Genomic DNA, 19,717 nt, shown 5'->3' with positions numbered 1-19,717 from the left:
GAGGAAGATGAGGATGAGGAAGGGGGAGGAAGATGAGGAAGGGGAGGAGGGGAAGATGAGGAAGGGAAGGGGGAGGAGGAGGAAGATGAGGAAGGGGGGAGGAAGATGAGGATGAGGAGGGGGGATGAAGGTGAGGAGGAGGAGGGGAGCAGGGGATGAAGATGATGATGGGCAGGACGGCCTGAAGGTGAGGAGGAGGAGGAGGTCAAGGGATGAAGGTGAGGAGGAGGAGACGATGAGGATGAGGAGGGCGGGGGATGAAGGTGATGATGAGGAAGGGGGGACGAAGGTGACTTTTTTGGGGGGACGAAGGTGACGATGACGAGGATGAGGGGGAGATGAAGGTGAGGATGAGGATGAGGAGGGCAGGGGACGAAGATGATGAGGATGAGGAGGGCGAGGGATGAAGGTGAGGAGGATGGGGGGGACGAAGGTGACAATGATGAGTTTGGGGGGATGAAGATGAGGATGATGAGGATGGGGGGATGAAGATGATGAAGGCGATGATGATGATGATGACAACGACCAGTGAGGATGAAGAGGGGGGACGAAGGCGATGATGAGGAGGATGGGGGGGGATGAAGATGATGATGGGGGGGATGACGACGACGGTGACGATGATGATGATGATGGTGGGGGGGGGATGAAGGCCCTAGACGGGCGTGGTCTTGCGGTTGAGGGTGCTGGTCCCCGAGGCGCTGTCGGGGGGCCCCCGGGGGGTCCTTGCCGAAGGCGTTGTGCAGCTGCAGGAAGGGGGGCCGGGGGTGCCGGGGGGGGGCGGTGGGGGGGCCGCGGGCTGCCCGGGGGGCATCCCCCCGCTCCCACGCCCCCCGTCTCGGGACAGGGTGTACATGGAGATATCGGCGGGGGGGGGCGGCGGGGGCCCCCGCTCCCCCCACCCCGATCTTCCCGGGGGGGCGGCGAGGCGTCCGCGGGGGGTCGCCCGGGGTCGCTGGAGCGGGACCCCGAGCGCGAGCGGCGGCGGGGGGGCGCGGGCGGGGGCCGCGCGCAGCGGCGGGGGGCGGCGGGGGGCTCGAGGACGCGGCCAGGGGGGTCCCGGCCCCCCCCGCCCCCCCCCGCCCCCGGGCCTTGCGGTGGCGCTCGATGTAGAGGTTGACGGCCAGGACGCCGATGGCCTCGGCCAGGATGAAGGAGAGCCCCCCGAAGTAGAAGGACCACCCGTAGGAGTAGTGGCGGCTGCGCGGCTCCTCGCGCCGCGGGGCCCGGCTCCCCCGCGTTGGCCGAGATGTAGACGATCACCCCGATGATGTTGCTCAGGCCTGGGGGGCGCGGGGGGACGGGGGCGAGGGGACGGGGGGCGAGGGGACGGGGGCGAGGGGACGGGGGCAAGGGGTGAGGGGGAGGAGAAGGGGACGAGGACGAGGAGACGGGGGACGGGGGGTGAGGGGCAGGACAAGGTCAAGGGCGCAAGGGGGCAAGGACAAGGGACGGGGGACAAGGGATGAGGATAAGGGGACAAGGACAAGGGGTCAAGGTCAAGGAGAAGGGACGAGGATAAGGGGACAGGGACAAGGGGACAGGGGACAAGGGAATGGGGACAAGGGAACAAGAAGGGGACAAGGACAAGGGGACGAGGGATGGGATAAGGACGAGGGATGAGGATAAGGGGAAAAGGGCAAGGGGGCAAGGGGACAAGGACAAGAGACAGGGGACAAGGGATGAGGATAAGGGGACAAGGACAAGGGAACAAGGTCAAGGGGACAAAAGGGGTGGGATAAGGACAAGGGATGGGATTAGGGGACAAGGGGACAAGGGACAGGGGATGGGACAAGGACAAGGGGTCAAGGTCAAGGAGAAGGGACAAGGATAAGGGGGCAGGGACAAGGGGACGGGACAAGGGAAAGGGGACAAGGCAACAAGAAGGGGACAAGGACAAGGGGACGAGGGATGGGATAAGGACAAGGGATGAGGACAAGGGGACGAGGTCAAGGGGGCAAGGGGACAAGGACAAGGGACAGGGGACAAGGGATGAGGATAAGGGGACAAGGTCAAGGAGAAGGGATGAGGATAAGGGGGCAGGGACAAGGGGACAGGGGACAAGGGACAAGGGATGAGGATTAGGGGACAAGGTCAAGGGGACAAGGTCAAGGGGGCAAGGGGACGAGGACAAGGGACAGGGGACAAGGGATGAGGATTAGGGGACAAGGTCAAGGAGAAGGGACGAGGATAAGGGGGCAGGGACAAGGGACAGGGAACAAGGGACAAGGGATGAGGATTAGGGGACAAGGACAAGGGGGCAAGGGGGCAAGGACAGGGGACAAGGGATGAGGATTAGGGGACAAGGACAAGGGGACAAGGTCAAGGGGGCAAGGGGACAAAAAGGGTGGGATAAGGACAAGAGATGGGATTAGGGGACAAGGGGACAAGGGACAGGGGATGGGATAAGGACAAGGGGTCAAGGGGATGAGGACAAGGGGATGAGGGGATGAGGGACAGGGACAAGGACAAGGGAGAGGACAAGGGGACAAGGACGAGGGGACAAGGGGACAATAAGGGGATAAGGACAAGGGACAAGGGACAAGGACAAGGACAAGGACAAGGACAAGGACAAGGACAAGGACAAGGACAAGGACATGACAGACAGGGGATGAAGGGACAAGGGATGAGGATAAGGGAGCAAGGTCAAGGACAAGGGACGAGGACAAGGGGACAAGGACAAGGGGACAAGGGGAAAATAAGGGGATAAGGACAAGGGACAAGGACAAGGACAAGGACATGACAGACGGGATGAAGGGACAAGGGATGAGGATAAGGGGACAAGGTCAGGTCAAGGGATGAGGACAAGGGAAAGGGGACAAGGGAACAAGAAGGAGACAAGGACAAGGGGATGAGGACGAGGACAAGGGACAGGGGACGAGGGATGGGATAAGGACAAGGGATGAGGACAAGGGGACGAGGACAAGGGACAGGGGACATTGGATAAGGGATCCCACTGGGACATCTGGGACCCCCCCCAGTGCCCCAGGGGAACCAGGACCCCCCCATGGAGAACACACTGGGATCAGGGACCCCCAGGGGTAACACACTGGGATCGGGACCCCCCAGGGGTAACACAGTGGGATCGGGACCCCCCCATGGGAAATGTGGTGGGATTGGGACCCCCAAGGGGATCCCAGTGGAATCGGGATCCCCAAGGGTAACCCAATGGGATCGGGACCCCCAAGGGTAAAACAGTGGGATCGGGACCCCCCCATGGGAAATGTGGTGGGATTGGACCCCCCAAAGAGAACACAATGGGATCGGGACCCCCAGCGGTAACACACTGGGATCGGGACCCCCCCCATGGGAAATGTGGTGGGATTGGGACCCCCCAAGGGGATCACAGTGGAATCGGGATCCCCAAGGGTAACCCAGTGGGATTGAGACACCCCCAAGGGTAACCCAATGGGACTGGGACCCCCCAAGGGTAACACAGTGGGATTGGGACCCCCCCCCGTGGGTGCTCCCCCGTACCGGCGGCGACGAAGAGGATGCCGGCGCCCAGGACGAGGCTGGTGCGGGCGCGGCGCAGGCGGCTGGCGGCCACGCAGAGCCCCCAGCAGCAGCAGCACCGCGCTCAGGATCGGGAAGATGCTGGAGGCACGCACCACGCCTGCGGGAGCGGCCAATCAGAGCCCGCTGCGTCACGGAGGGGGGGAGGGGGGGGCACATGGCCAATTGGAGCCTGCCGGGATCCGGGGGTGACACAGCCAATCAGAGCCCACTGGGATCCAGGGGGACCAACCCGGCCAATCAGAGCCCTGTGGCAGTGCTGGCCAATGGGAGCCCAGCAGGAGGGCAGCCAATTGGGGCCCACAAAGCACTGTGGGATCCACCAGCCCTGGCCAATGGGAGGCTTCACGGTCAGGAGCCAATCAGAGCCCACAGAGCTCCATGGGATCCATCAGCTCCGGCCAATCAGAGCAGAGGATCTCCAGGTCCATCGGCACCGCCAGCCAATAGGGACGCAGGGCGCCCTCTAACCGCCAACCAATCAAAACCATCCCCCCCCCCCCCCCCCGCCCTGAGCTGCAGCCAATCAGAACCGGGCGCGTGCTCCGTCAACTCAGAGCCGCAGCCAATCAGCGGGGGCGGGCTTCCTGGCGGGGGCCAATCAGAAGGCAGAGCCCCGCCCCCCGCCCCCCGCGGCGTCCCCGTTGCTAGGGGAGGGGCGTTGCTAAGGGAGGGGGCGTTGCCAGGGGAACCCCGCTGCTGGGGGGCGTGGCCGGGGCAGTTGCCGGGGCGACGGCGGGGCGGTTGCCATGGCGACGGCGGGGCCGGGGCGGGGCCAAGGCCGTCGCCGGGGTGACGGCGGGGCGGTTGCCGGGGCGACGGCGGGGTGACGGCGGGAGGTTGCCGGGGTGACGGCGGGGTGACGGCGGGGCGGTTGCCGTGGCGACGCGGCGGTTGCCGGGGCGACTCACGGAGCAGGTACTCGGCGCTGTCGTGGTCGTACTCCATGTCCTCGGGGAAGTGGTTGATCTTCAGGCACAGCCCCCGCTTCAGCCCTGCGGGGGGACCGGGGGGGCCGTGGGGACGGGGATGGGGGCACCGGGGGGGCACCGAGGGGGCACCGAGGGGACGGGGATGGGGACGCTGCGGGGACAGCGTGGGGACAGGGACACTGAAGGGGTGGGGACGGGGACACCGGGGGTCACCGAGGGGACGGGGATGGGGCACCGGGGGGATGGGGACACGGCAGGGATGGGGACAGGGACACCGGGGGGACAGGGACGGGGACACCGGGGGGATGGGGACACCGGGGGGATGGGGACACGGCAGGGATGGGGACAGGGACACCGGGGGGACAGGGACGGGGACACCGGGGGATGGGGACACCGGGGGGATGGGGACAGGGACACCGGGGGGACACCGAGGGGACAGGGACAGGGACACCCCAGGGACACCTCCGGCCATGCTCCCGCATGCGACACCGCGAGTGCTGCGAGCTTCCCCAGCAGTGCCACCAGCCTCCCCCCCCACCTTGATGCCGTGAGCTTCCCCCAGCAGTGCCACCGTGCTGTGAGCTTCCCCCAGCAGTGCCCCAATGCCGTGAGCAGCAGTGTCACCGGCTCCCCCAATGACGCTGTGATGCTGCAGCAGTGCCACAATGCTGCGAGCTTCCCCCAGCAGTGCCATGGTGCCGTGAGCTTCCCCCAGCAGTGCCATGACCTTCCCCCCATGATGACATGATGCCGTGAGCTTCCCCCAGCAGTGCCCCAACGCCGCGACCTTCCCCCGCAGTGCCACCAGCCCCCCCAACGCCCCCCGCCCCCCCCCACCCCCCCCCCACATCACCCCCCCAGCCCCCCCCAGCACCTTCCAGGCAGCAGATGCGCCAGAGGCCGGAGTGGGTGAGGCCGCCGGGGTCGCGGCGGTCGCGGTGGGCGGCATCGTCCCCCGAGGCGTTGCTGGTGTTGCAGACGAAGGCGCGGGCGTAGAGCCAGTAGTCGGTGCCGATGGCGATGGTCATGAGGCCGAAGGCCGCGAAGGCGCCCACGGCGGTCAGCAGCACCTGCACCCCCTTCTCGCACCACGCCACCCCCTCCCCGTTCCAGCGCTTGAGCGACTCCAGCCTGGCGGCCCCCCCGCGGAGACCCCCCCCGGGGGGACCCCCTCCGAGCCCTCCGAGCCCCCAGCCCCCGGCTGCTGCTCTTTAGGGGACGGGGGGGAACCCCGCCGTCAGCCCCCCCCTCACCCTCCCCCTTTGCTGTTTGGGGTATTTGGGGAGGGGGACCCCGGTGTCTGCCCCCCCCGCTTCTATTTGAGGTATTTGGGAGGGGTAACCCCAATATCTGCCCCCTACTTCTATCTGGGGAGGGACCCCTGGTGTCTGCCCCCCCGCTTCTATTTGGGGTATTTGGGGGGGACACCCTGATGTTAGACCCCCCCCCCAAACTACCCCTTATGCCCCCCCCCTACTCTCAGCTGGGATATTTGGGGGGGATCCTGGTGTCTGCCCCCCCTCAAACTGCCCCCTACAGCCCCCTTTTATTTGGGGGGGACACCCCGATGTTAGACCCCCAAACTGCCCCCCTTCTATGTGGGGTACTTGGGGGGTGCCTGATGTGAGCCCCCCCTACACCCCCCCTTCTATTTGAGCTATGGGGGGGGACCCCAGGTCTGGACCCCCCAGCTCTGCCCCCTACACCCCCCCGCCCCTTCTACTTCAGGGGGGTCCCCGGCACGTGCCCCCCCGCTCAGCCCCCCCTCCTGCCACTCACGGCCCCAGGGGGGGCGCGTGGTGCCCGGGGCTGAGTCCATGGGGAGGGGGCCGAGGGGGGAGGCTCCTTTTGGGGGGGCTCCTCCGTGACGGCCGCTGAGCTGGGGAGACAAAAAAAGGGGGGGGGGGCGCCTCGCACGAGGGCTTTGCACAAGGATTTCGCATGAGGATTTTGCACGGGGGGCGTTGCACAAGGACTTTGCACGAGGGCTTTGCACGAGGACGCCCAGCCGCGTGCAAGGGGGCAGCAGGGAGCGCGTGCAAGACCCAGCGTGCGACGCTCACCGTGCACGTGCGCTTGCACACGCGTGTGCGCCGACCCCCCCCCCCGCCTTCACGCGTGCTGACTCACGGCGCACGTCACACGCGGGGGGGGGGGGGACACGGACACACGAGGGTGAGTCACCGGCACGGACGGGCCCCCCCCCCCCAGCCGGCTGGAGCCCCCGTGTGGTGCACACGCGTGTGCAAGGCTGAGCTTGCGCAGGAAGCGAAGCGGTGGCGTGCTCGTGCAAAGGGGCAGCGCGGCGCACATGCGTGTGCAAGGCTGGCCAGGGACACAAGCACGGCCGTGCACACGCGTGTGCAAGCGAGCACACGTATGTGAGGTGGCGCACACGCGTGTGCGAGCGAGCGCCCTGGGGTGTGCAAGCCATGCTGTGCACACGCGTGTGTGTGCTTGTGAGTGTGCACGTGCAGGGGGGCGTGCGCCCCCCCCCCAAACCTGCCGTCACCCCCCCCAGCCCCCCCAAAGCCTCGCAGCATCCCCAGCCCCCCCCCCAAAAAGCCCCCAGGGATCCCCGAGCCCCCCCGGGACCCCCAAGATCCCCCCTGGGGACCCCCAAACCCCCCCCCCCGGGACCTCCAAGCACCCCCTGGGATCCCCCAAGCCCCCCCGGGGACCCTCAATCCCCCCCCCGGGACCCCCAAACCCCCCCCGGACCCCCCAATCCCCCTCCCCCGGGATCCTCCAAGCCCCCCCCGGGGACCCTCAAGACCCCCTGGGACCCCCAAGCCCTCCCCGGGGAACTCCAACCCCCCCCCAGGGACTCCCCAAAAGCTTCCCCCAAACCCTGCTGCCCCCCCAACCCCTCACCGTTCCCTTCCCCCCCCAGCCCCTGACCCCCCCCCCAGAAGCCCCCAGAACCCCTTTCTGCCCCCCCCCCCCCAACCCCAAAGCACCCCCCCGGCCCCAAATCCTGCCACCAACCCAACTTACCTCCTCTCACGCCGGGGCCGCTCCGGGCGGGGGGGGGGGGATCCGAGCCCGGTTTCGGGGGGGGCGGAGCCTGGGGGTCGCGGGGGGGGGGGGGGTCCCGGTGCCGGGGGGGGGTCCCGGGGGTGCCGGTGCCGGTGCCGGTTCGGGCGAGGCTGCGGCGGGCGCGGGCGGGGGGGGGGGCGGGGCGGGGCCCCCCGGGCCGGGGGGGGGGGGGAGCGGAGCGGGGCGGAGCCTGGATGCTTCGGGGGGGGGTGACGTCAGCGGGAGGGGCGGGGCCAGAGCGGGGGGGGGGGGCCGGGGGAGGGCGCGATGGGTGTCCGTCCTTGGCCAGCTGCATCCCGCCGCGGTTGCCATGGCGACGGGGATGCTCGGGGGTATCCTAGCAACCGCGTGGCCACGCCCCCTCTGGGGGCGGGTCTAGGAAAGGGGGCGGGGCTACCCGGAACCCCCCCCTTTCTCCCCCCCCCCCCCATAACCGCCCATGGTGCCCCCCGTAGCCCCCCCACCCAGACCCCAATGTCCCCCCCTTGTGCCCCCCAGACCCCAATGCCCCTCCCCACTGTGTGCCCCCAGGACCCCCCCCAGACCCCAATTCCCCCTCCCGCATTGTGCCCCCCAACCCCAATGCCCCCCCCTCAATGTGTCCCCCCAGGAACCCCCCCCCCCCCGACCCCAAAGCTTTTTGGGGGGATCCAAAGGAAGGTTTTTTTTTGGGGGGGGGGGGATCACACGGGGGGGCATAGTTTGAAATCCTTTATTGAGGTCGCGTCGATCCCTATTTACATCTCATCTGGGGGGGGGCACCCGGCGGGGGGGGGACGCAGGGGCTCAGTGCCCCCCTACTCTGCTGCACCCCCCCCTGCCCCCACCCCTCGCTGGGTCCCCTTCGCTGGGACCCCCACTGCGCCCCCTTGGGGTGTCTAACCCCTCCCCCCCCTATTTTTTTGGGGGGGGGTTGAAGCTACATATTGAAGCCGTTTATTGCCACAGAAAATTTGGGGGCTTCCCCCCCCCGCTCCCTCCCCAAAAGCAAATCCCTCCCCCCCTCCCCCAGCAAGGACCCCGGGGCCCCCCAGTTCGCTCTAAGCCCCCCTCCCCCCCAATTTGTGCTAACGGGAGCCGGCAGCCGTGGGAGGGGTCGACCCCACCGTGGACCAGCCACGCGGGGGCAGGGGGCAGAGGTCAAGGGTCAGTGGGAGACCCCCAAATTTTGGGGGGGGGGGGGGCACACGAGGCGTCACTAAAGGCTCAAAGCAGCAGAGAGCCTGGGGGGTGGGAGAGCAAATCCAGATCCCCCCCTCATCAACCCCAGGGTCCTCTCCTGCCACAGGGGTGCCACCAGAAGCGGGAGGGCGCTGCAAGATGGCTGCTGGGACACGTGGTTGGCTGGACAAGATGGCCACTGACCCTTATTGGCTGCGGTTGGCAGGACAAGATGGCCGCCGCATCATCTGATGCGGCCTGTCTTTGGCCGTGGTTGATGCAACAAGATGGCCGCCGAGCCAATTCCTGCCCGTGGTTGGCTGCGGCTGGTGGCAGAAGATGGCTGCTGCACCCCATTGGCCATGGCTGGTGGCACAAGATGGCCACCAGGTCCTTGTCCCGTCCGTTGGTGGCCATGGTTGGTGGCACAAGATGGCCGCCAGGCCGCGTCCCATCCATCGTTGGCTGTGGTTGGTGGCACAAGATGGCCGCCGGGCCCTGTAGGCCGCACAAGATGGCCGCCGAGCCACGTCCTGTCCATCATTGACCACGATTGGTGGCAGAAGATGGCCGCCGGGCCCTGTAGGCCGCACAAGATGGCTGCCGGGCCACGTTCAGTCCCTCAGTGGCCGTGGTCGGTGGCACAAGATGGCCGCCAGGGTGTCCCCGGTGTCCCCTTGTCCCCCCCCGTGGCCCCGTGGCCCCCCTGGTGGCCATGTCCCCCCCCCCCGTGTCCTCGTGTCCATCCCCCCCCACCAGGGCCATGTCGGTGGCCCCATGGTGCCGGGGGTCCCCGCGTCCCCCCAGCCCCGTGGCCCCGATGTCCCCATGTGGCCCCCCCGGGCCCCGGTGTCCCCGTGACCCCCCCCGGGTCCCCCTGTCCCCCCATATCCCCCCCTTTGCCCCCCCACAGGGCCACCAGGTCAACCCAGGTCAACCCAACGACCCCCTCCCCCCATGACCCCATAGCCCCACCCCAATGACCCCCCCACCCCATGACCCCCACCCCAGTGACCCCCCCAGCCCCCCAGCAGGGGGAGGTGGAGAGGCGGCTGCGGGGGCCACCAGGTCAACCCAATGTCCCCATAGCCCCCGTCCCAACGACCCCATGACCCCACATCCCCATGACCCCATATCCCAATGACCCCGTACCCCATGACCCCGTACCCCATGACCCCACATCCTGGTGCCCCCCGGCCCCCCTTTGCCCCCCAGCAGGGGGAGGTGGAGAGGCGGCCATGGGGGCCACCAGGTCTACCCAGGTCAACCCAATGTCCCCATATCCCCCATGACCCTATATCCCCATGACCCCATACCCCAACAACCCCATACCCAATGACCCCAAACCCCATGACCCCCACCCCAATGACCTCCCCAACCCCCCCCCAGCAGGGGGAGGTGGAGAGGCAGCCATGGGGGGCACCAGGTCAACCCAATGTCCCCATAGCCCCCATCCCAACGCCTCCATGACCCCATATCCCCACGACCCTATGTCCCCATGACCCCACACCCCAAAACCCCATATCCTGGTGCCCCCCCCGTTCCCCCTAGCAGGGAGGTGCCCCGTGGGGGGCACCAAGTCAACTCAATGTCCCCATAGCCCCCATCCCAATGCCTCCATGACCCCATATCGCCATGACCCTATAACCCGATGACCCCACACCCCAAAACCCCATATCCCGGTGCTCCCCCCTTTGCCCCCCCAGCAGGGGGAGGTGGAGAGGCAGCCATGGGGGGCACCAGGTCAACCCAACGTCCCCATATTCCCATCCCAACGACCCAATGTCCCTATACCCCATGACCCCACACCCCAATGACCCCACACCCCAAAACCCCATATCCCGGCCCCTCCCCCCCTCCCCCTAGCACGGTGAGGTGGAGAGGCGGCCGCGGGGGGCGGGTACTGGATGGCGGGGGGTAGCTCTGGGTCATCTGGATGGAGACGTCGGAGGAGGCGTCCGAGGGGCTGCGGGCGCGGGGCCAGGCGCGGGGCTGCAGGAACTGCCCCGAGAGCCCCGAGCAGGCGCTCAGCCGCGGCCGCAGCAGCGCCGCCGGCGCCCGGCACGGCTCCTCCTCGGCGTAGCGCTTGGTGAACAGGTACACCGACAGCACGCCCGCGCCCTGCGGGAGGGCAAGGGTGTGCAACGAGGGCGTGCGACGGCGTGCAACAGCGTGCGAGGCTGCACGAGGGCATGCAACAGCATGCAAGGGCATGCGAAGCTGTGGGAGGGCACGCAAAGGTTTGCAGTCGCATGGGAGGGCGTGCAAGGGTGTGCTATATGGTGTGTGAAGGTGTGCGAGCGTGTGGGAGGGCGTGCAGTGGTGTGCAATGGTGTGCAACTTGCACCCAGCACGGCTCCTCCTCGGCGTGGCGCTCGGTGAACAGGTACACCGACAGCACGCCCGCGCCCTGCGGGGAGGCAAGGGTGTGCAAGGGTGTGCAATGGTGTGCAAGGGGATGGGAGGGCGTGCGAGGGTATGTGAGGCTGTAGGAGGGCATGCGAAGGCTTGCAGTCGCGTAGGAGGGTGTGTAACGATGTGTGACGGGTGTGTGATGGTGCGCAGTGGTGTGTGATGGTGTGCAACGGGCTGTGATGGGGTGTGACAGCGCGCGGTGGTGTGTGACGGCGTGTAACAGCGTGTGATGGCGTGTAACGGCGTGTGACGGCGTGTAACAGCGTGTGACGGCGTGTAACAGTGTGTGACGGCGTGTAACGGCGTGTGACGGCGTGTAACAGTGTGTGACGGCATGTAACGGCGTGTGACGGCGTGCAATGAGATGCAACGGTGTGCAACAGCGCGTTACGTGTGCGATTGCGTGCAAGGCCATGCGAGGGCACATGAAGCCGCAGCACGCCTGGGCGTGCAAACCCCACCCCCATCCCCTCACACGTGCGTGCAACCCCCCCATGCACACTCCCCCTCCTCGTTCACACTCCCCCGTCCCATTCACATTCCCCCACCCCTTGCACGCTCCCCCTCCTCATGCACGAGCGTGCAAAGCACCCTCAGGGTGACAACGGGGGGAGGAAGAAGGGGGGGGCAACGCCGCACCCGGAGCAGCGCAGGGCGCGTGCAAGGTGTATGGGGGGGCTGCGTGCGGGGCGTGCAAGGGGCGTGCGAGGCGTGCGAGGGGCACGCACCTCTTTGAGCAGGAAGGAGGAGGCGGCGAAGGCGAAGGACCAGCCGTAGCGGTACTGGAAGTACTGCTCCGAGCCGCTCGGCCGGTTCATCACCTCGTCGTTGATGCTCGAGATGTAGAGCACCAGCCCCACCACCAGCGACAGGCCTGGGGGGCCGGGGGGGTCAGTGGGGGGGGTGGGGGTTGGGGGGGGTTCTGGGGGGATTTGGGGGGGTATGGGTGTCCAGGGGGTCCTGGGAGGGGGTGGAGGGGTCCTAGGGGGGATATGGGGGGATATGGGGGGTCCCCACCACCAGCGACAGGCCTGGGGGGGCGGGGGGTCAGTGAGGGGGGTATGGGGGATATGGGGGGGGTCCTGAAGGGGATTTGGGGGGGGGTATGAGGGGGGTACGGTGGTCCTGGGGGGTTATGGGGACGATATGGGGGTCCAGTGGCTTTTGGGGTGGGTTCGGGGTAGGTTCAGGTTTATTTTGGGGTGGTTCGGGGTTATTTGGGGTGGGTTCTGGGTTCTTTGGGGTTATTTGGGGGTGGGTTCGGGTTCTTTGGGGGTTATTTTGGGGTTATTTGGGGTGGGTTCTGGGTTATTTGGGGTTATTTGGGGGTGGGTTTGGGTTCTTTGGGGGTTATTTTGGGGTTATTTGGGGGTTACTTTGGGGTTCTTGGGGGTGGGTTCGGGGTTCTTTGGGGGCGATTTGGGGGTGTTTCGGGGCGCCCTCACCGGAGAGGATGAAGAAGATGCCCGAGACGAAGGCCAGCAGCGTGCGCTGGGGGCGGATGTGCCCCACGTTGCTGATGACGAAGGCCGTGAAGACGAGGAAGAGGCTGACCATGGGGAACGGCGTGGCCGTGCGCACCGTCTCTGGGGGGCGGCGGGGGGCGGGCACGTCCCTATGGACCCCGCAACCCCCCGGCCCCTATAGGCACCCCCGGAGTCCCTATAGAGCCCCCTGAGCCATTATAGAGCCCCCATCCAGCCCCTATAGAGCCCCCATCCAGCCCCTATAGCCTCCCTGAGCCTCTATAGCCCCCTCTGAGTCCCTACAGCCCACCGCCTGAGTCCCTATAGCCCCCCCGAGCACCTATAGAGCCCCCATCCAGCCCCTATAGTCCCTATAGCCCACCTACAGCCCCCTGACCCCTATGGAGCCCCCATGGAGCCCCTAAAGCCCTTGTACAGCCCCTGTGGCCCCCGGGGAACTCCCGCCACCCCCCCAGCCCCTATGGAGCCCCCATGGAATCTCTATAGCCCCTGTAGAGCCCCTATGGAGCCACTGTGGAGTCTCTATAGCCCCTCCAGAGACCCTATGGAGTCCCTATAGCCCCCATGGAGCCCTATGGAGCCCCTATAGCCCCCCCCCCCAGAGCCCCTGTAGCCCCTATAGCCCCCACGGAGCCCTACGGAGCCCCTATAGCCCCCTCCCTGGAGCCCCTTAGCCCCTAATAGCCCCCACGGAGCCCTATGGAGCCCCTATAGCCCCCGAGCCCCTTAGCCCCTATAGCCCCGTGGGCCGGCACGCACTGAGGATGTTCTCGGTGTTCTCCGTCACCAGGTTGATCTCAGGCTCCAGGAAGTACTCGGAGGCCACGCAGCGCCCCTTCTCCCGCCCTGCGGGGGGGCAGCGTCGGGACCCCCCCACACACAGCCCCATAACCCCCACCCCACATATCCCATACCCCCGCATATAGCCCATACCCCTCATATAAGCCGTACCCCATGACCCCCATACCCCCCATATATCCCATACCCCCCCATATATCCCATACCCCTCTATACCCCCATACCCCCCATATCCCATGCCCCCCACCCCCCACACCCCATACCCCTTACACCCCATATCCCACACCCCATACCCCTTATATCCCATCTCCCATACCCTACACCCCATACCCCTTATACCCCATACCCATATATACCCCACACTGCACACCCCATGCCCCTTACATCCCATACCCCACACCCCGTACCCCCCATACACCCCATACCCCCCCACCCCATACACCCCCCATCCCATACACCCTATACCCCACACCGCACACCCCATACCCCGTATCCCATACCCTTTACACCCCATACTCCATACCCCCCATATACCTCCCATACACTCCATATACCCCGTATATCCCATACCCCACACACTCCATATACCCCACACCCCATATACCCCCCCATACCCCCCCATACACCCCATACACCCCCCACACACCCTCTACCCATTTATACCCCACACCCCTTACATCCCCTCTCCCATATCCCACACCCCTTACGTCCCACACCCCTTACACCCCACATACACCCCATATACCCCTTACACCCCACACCCCATATACCCCCCTTACACCCCATATACCCCCCCATACACCCCATACACCCCTTACACCCCATACCCCTTACACCCCACACCCCTTATACACCCCATACACCCCATATACCCCCAGACACCCCATATGCCCCCCATACCCCCAAAACACCCCATACACCACTTATCCCCATACCCCTTACACCCCTTATACACCCCATACACCCCATATACCCCCCAGACACCCCATATGTCCCCCATACCCCCCATACTCCCCCCCCAAACACCCCCATACACCCCTTACACCCCATACCCCTTACACCCCACACCCCATATACCCCCATACCCCCCATACACCCCATATACCTCCCCCACACCCTATACCCATATATACTCCACACCCCTTACATCCCCTCTCCCATATCCCACACCCCTTACGTCCCACACCCCTTACACCCCACATACCCCCACATGCCCCCCATACACCCCATATACCCCCCCATACACCCCATACCCCTTACACCCCACACCCCTTATACACCCCTTACACCCCATACACCCCCCAGACACCCCATATGTCCCCCATACCCCCCAATACAACCCCCAAACACCCCATACACCCCTTACCCCATATACCCCCGTACCCCCCCATACACCCCATATACCCCCGACACCCTATACCCATATATACCCCACACCCCTTACATCCCCTCTCCCATATCCCACACCCCTTACGTCCCACACCCCTTACACCCCATACCCCTTACACCCCACACCCCATATACACCCCATATACCCCCCATACCCCCATACACCCCATATACCCCCCACACACCCTCTACCCATTTATACCCCACACCCCTTACATCCCCTCTCCCATATCCCACACCCCTTACGTCCCACACCCCTTACACCCCATACCCCTTACACCCCACACCCCATATACACCCCATATACGCCCCATACCCCCAAAACACCCCATACACCCCTTACACCCCATACCCCTTACACCCCACACCCCATACACCCCTTACACCCCATACCCCTTACACCCCACACCCCATACACCCCTTACACCCCATACCCCTTACACCCCACACCCCATATACCCCTTACACCCCATACCCCTTACATCCCACACCCCACATACCCCCAGACACCCCCAAACACCCCATACACCCCTTACACCCCATACCCCTTACACCCCACACCCCTTATACCCCACACCCCACACCCCACACACCCCCAGACACCCCATACCCCCCCCATACCCCCCCATATGCGCCCCTCGTACCGGCGAAGAAGCAGACGCGCCAGAGGCCGGCGTGCAGCGCCATGCGCACCTCGGTGCTCTGGTTCTGCGGCAGCACGACGCCCTCCTCCATGTAGAGCCAGTGGTCGGTGCTCACCGCGATGCCCACCAGCAGCAGCCCGCACGCCCCGAACACGCTGCTCAGCAGCGTCAGCGCCCGGCTGCTGCACGAGCTCATCCTGCCTGCGGGACGCGGGCGGGGGGGTCAGGGGGGCGATACTGGGGCGATACGGCGTGATAGCGGGGCGATATTGGGGTGATAGGGGGCGATACAGGGTGATATCGGGGCGATAGGGGGCGATACGGGGTGATAGCGGGGCGATATTGGGGTGATAGGGGGCAATACTGGGGCGATAGGGGGCGATACGGGGTGATAGCGGGGCGATATTGGGGTCATAGGGGGCGATACGGGGTGATATCGGGGTGATATCGGGGTGATAGGGGGGTCAGGGGGCGACATGGGGTGATACTGGGGTGATGTATGGCGATACTGGTGTGATAGAGGGTCATGGGGGTGGTATTGGGGTGATAGGGGGCAATACTTGGGTAATGGGGGCGATACGGGGTGATATCGGGGCGATATTGGGGTGATAGGGTGCGATATTGGGGTCATAGGGGGCAGCTTGGGGTGATACTGGGGTGATGTATGGCGATACTGGTGTGATAGAGGGTCATGGGGGTGATAGGGGGCAATACTTGGGTAATGGGGGCAATACGGGGTGATATTGGGGCGATATTGGGGTGATAGGGTGCGATATTGGGGTCATAAGGGGCGGCTTTGGGTGATACTGGGGTGATGTGTGGTAATACTGGGGTGATAGAGGGTCATGGGGGTGGTATTGGGGTGATAGGGGGCGATATTGGGGTGATGGGGGCGATACAGGGTGATGTCGGGGCGATATTGGGGTGATAGAGGGTCATGGGGGTGATATTGGGGTCATAGAGGGCGATATTGGGGTCATGGGGGTGGTATTGGGGTGATAGGGGGCGATACTGGGGCGATAGGGGCGATACGGGGTGATATCGGGACGATATTGGGGTCATAGGGGGCGACATGGGGTGATACTGGGGTGATGTGTGGTGATACTGGGGTGATAGAGGGTCATCGGGGTGGTATTGGGGTGATAGGGGGCGATACTGGGGTGATAGGGGGCGATACGGGGTGATATCGGGGCGATATTGGGGTGATAGGGTGCGATATTGGGGTCATAAGGGGCGGCATGGGGTGATATTGGGGTGATGTGGGGTGATATTGGGGTGATAGAGGGTCATGGGGGCGATATTGGGGTCATAGGGGTGATATTGGGGTCATAGGGGACGATACAGGGGGATATTGGGGAGATAGGGGGTCATGGGGGTGATATCGGGGTGGTGGGGGGTGATAGGGGGTGATATAGGAGGAGAGGGGGTGATACGGGGTCATGGGGGTGATATTGGGGTGAAACAGGGCTCGTGGGGGGAGACGGCGTGACAGAGGGGAGATAGAGGGTGATATAGGGGCGATAGGGGGTGATAGGGGGTGGTATGGGGGTGGTATGGGGGGAGGGAGGGTGATGGGGGTCATAGGGGGCGATGCGGGTCTCATAGGGTGACAGGGGCTGATATAGGGGCAGAGGGGGTGATGTGGGGGTCATAGGGGGTGATAGGGGGAGAGGGGGCGATATTGGGGTGATATAGGGGTGATACCGGGTCGTAGGGGGTGATATTGGGGTGATAGGGGGTGATAGGGGGCGATAGGGGGTGATAGGGGGGTCGTAGGGGGTGATATTGGGGTGGTAGGGGGCGATAGGGGGCGATAGGGAGCCATAGGGGGTTATATGGGGGTGGTAGAAGGCGCTGGGGGGTGACGTGGGGTGCCAGGGGGTGCACAGGGGACAATATGGGGTGCTATAGGAAACCGTGGGGTGCCCCAGGGTGCGCGGGAGAGCAACGGGGTGCGCGGGGGAGCTATGGGGCACTGTAGGCTGCTGTGGGGTGCTGTGGGATGTTATAGGGTGCTATGGGGTGCTATGGGGTGCTGTAGGACACTATGGGGTTTTATAGGATGCTAAGGGGTGCTATAGGGTGCCGTAGGGTGCTGTGGGGTGCTATAGGGTGCCGTAGGGTGCTGTGGGGTGCTATAGGGTGCCGTAGGACGCTATGGGGTTTTATAGGGTGCTATAGGGTGCCATAGGGTGCTGTAGGGTGCCGTAGGGTGCTGTAGGACCCTATGGGGTTTTATAGGATGCTAAGGGGTGCTATAGGGTGCTGTAGGGTGCCGTAGGGTGCTGTAGGATGCTGTGGGGTGCTATAGGGTGCCGTAGGACGCTATGGGGTTTTATAGGGTGCTATAGAGTGCCATAGGGTGCTGTAGGACACTATGGGGCTTTATAGGATGCTATGGGGTGCTATAGGGTGCTATAGGGTGCCGTAGGTCGCTGCGGGATGCTATAGGGTGCCGTAGGACGCTATGGGGTTTTATAGGATGCCATGGGGTGCTATAGGGTGCTATAGGATGCCATGGGGTGCTGTAGGGTGCCGTAGGTCGCTCTGGGGTGCTATAGGCTGCTATGGGGTGATGGAGCAGGTGGGGGGGGGCGGTTTTGCGGGGGGGGGGGGCACAACACGTGTGTGCAGCACCGGGCACACGCGTGTGCAAGGCCAGACACCGCGGGGGGGGGGGGGAGGAACCACACACGCGTGACCCCCTCCCCCACTCACCCCCCCCCCCCCGTGCACACACGCGTGACCGTGGGACACGCACACACACACACACACGGCCCTCCCCCCCCGCGTGACCCCCCCACCCGTGACACCCCCCGCGTGTCCCCCCCCCGCGTGTCCCGTGCCCCCCCCCCCCCCCCCCGCTCACCCGCTCACGGCGTCGCCCGCTGCGGTGCCCCCGCCATGGGAGCGGGGGGGGGGGGGGGGGGGGGGGGGGGGGCACAAAATAGGAAGGGGGGGACACAAAATGGGGGGGGACACAAAATGGGGGGGGGACACAAAATGGGGGGGCAGAAAAATGGGGGGGACAAAAAATGGGGAAAGGGAGGGGGAGACAAGAAACGGGGGGGGTGACACAAATTGGGGGGGTCACACAAAACGGGGGGGGGGACAGAAAATGGGGAGGGGGGGCACAAAATGGGGGGGGGACACTGGAAGGGCACGGGGGGTGGGGGGGCTGCGGGGGGGGGCAGGACGGAGGGATGCGGAGGATGGGGATGGGGACGGGGGGGTTGTTTGGGGGGAGGGGGGGAGAAGGGTTTTTTTTGGGGGGGGGGTTTAAAGGGGGGGGGGTCAAGGAGGGGGGGTTAAAGAGGGGGGGGGTTAAGGGGGGCTGCGGCGGAGGCTGCGGCGGGCGGACGGCCGCAGGACCGGGCCGCACCGAGCGCAGGAGACGGCGGGGGGGGCACATCCCATCCCCCCCCCCCCGCCCCCCCACGTCCTGTGTCCCCCCCCCCCCCCTTCGTCCGTCCCCCCCCGCGGCCACCGTGATGTCACGGCGCGGCCGCGCTTAAAGGGACAGAGCCCGCCCCGCCCCCCCCCCCCCCCCCCCCCCCCCCATGGGCCTGGATCCGCCCCCCCCCCCCCCCCCCCCCAGGTGCCCCCCCCCCCAAAAAAAAAAAAAGAGGGCAAAAATAGGGACACCCCCCCCCCACAGACAGGCAAGGAGAAAAAAAAACCCAGCCCCCCGCTACGGGGATAGGAAAGGAGGGGTTCTAAAAGGGGGGGGGCAAAGGGGAGACCCCCAAAAGGGACCCCTATAAAGGGACTCCCATAAAGGGACCCCCAAAAGGACCCCCCCAAAAAAGGACCCTAAAAGGGACCCCCCCCTAAAAGGACCCCACAAAAGGAACCCTAAAAAGGGAACCTAAAAGGGACCCCCCCAAAAGGGACCCCAAAAAAAGGACCCCCAAAAAGGGACCCCCAAAAAAAGGACCCTAAAAAGAGACCGCCCCCTAAAGGGACCCCAAAATAAGGACCCCAAAAAGGGACCCCCAAAAAAGGGACCCCCAAAAAAGGACCCCCCAAAAGGGACCCCACAAAAAAAGGACCCTAAAAAGAACCCCCCCCAAAAGGGACCCCACAAAAGGAACCCTAAAAAGGGAACCTAAAAGGGACCCCCCCCCAAAGGGACCCCAAAAAAGGGACCCCTAAAAAGGGACCCCCAAAAAAAGGAACTCCCAAAAGGGACCCCCCCAAAAGGGACCCCAAAAAAAGGACCCCCAAAAAGGGACCCCAAAAAAGGGACCCCCAAAAAGGGACCCCCAAAAAAAGGAACCCCAAAAAAGGACCCCCGAAAAAAGGACCCTAAAAAGAGACCCCCCTAAAGGGACCCCAA

At 65.2% G+C, this 19,717-nt stretch overlaps 2 protein-coding genes across 2 annotated transcripts; both read right to left on the bottom strand.

Moving 5' to 3' along the window:
• Positions 1-205: 205 nt before the first annotated feature.
• Positions 206-5,654, bottom strand: LOC136789397 (voltage-dependent calcium channel gamma-4 subunit-like). Its single transcript, XM_066989456.1, is given in 8 exon segments — positions 206-652; positions 826-1,085; positions 1,088-1,220; positions 1,222-1,280; positions 3,475-3,557; positions 3,559-3,613; positions 4,425-4,508; positions 5,320-5,654. Coding segments are annotated over 8 exon segments (1,275 nt in total). The 5' UTR covers positions 5,474-5,654.
• Positions 5,655-8,658: 3,004 nt separating this feature from the next.
• LOC136789409 (voltage-dependent calcium channel gamma-7 subunit-like) lies at positions 8,659-18,305 on the bottom strand. The gene is made up of 6 exons (XM_066989466.1): positions 18,248-18,305; positions 15,379-15,579; positions 13,307-13,393; positions 12,506-12,646; positions 11,789-11,934; positions 8,659-10,766 (listed from the first exon to the last, which is right to left on the bottom strand). The coding sequence occupies exons 2-6, from the start codon at positions 15,572-15,574 to the stop codon at positions 10,434-10,436; spliced, it is 903 nt and encodes a 300-aa protein (XP_066845567.1). The 5' UTR covers positions 15,575-15,579; positions 18,248-18,305; the 3' UTR covers positions 8,659-10,433.
• Positions 18,306-19,717: the final 1,412 nt, after the last annotated feature.

The sequence above is a fragment of the Anser cygnoides genome, unplaced genomic scaffold (assembly GCF_040182565.1).
Source record: "Anser cygnoides isolate HZ-2024a breed goose unplaced genomic scaffold, Taihu_goose_T2T_genome scaffold_44_1, whole genome shotgun sequence".
NCBI classification, from domain to species: Eukaryota; Metazoa; Chordata; class Aves; order Anseriformes; family Anatidae; genus Anser; species Anser cygnoides.
Note: the sequence above shows the minus strand (reverse complement) of the source record. Positions and strands in the feature narration are given on the sequence as shown.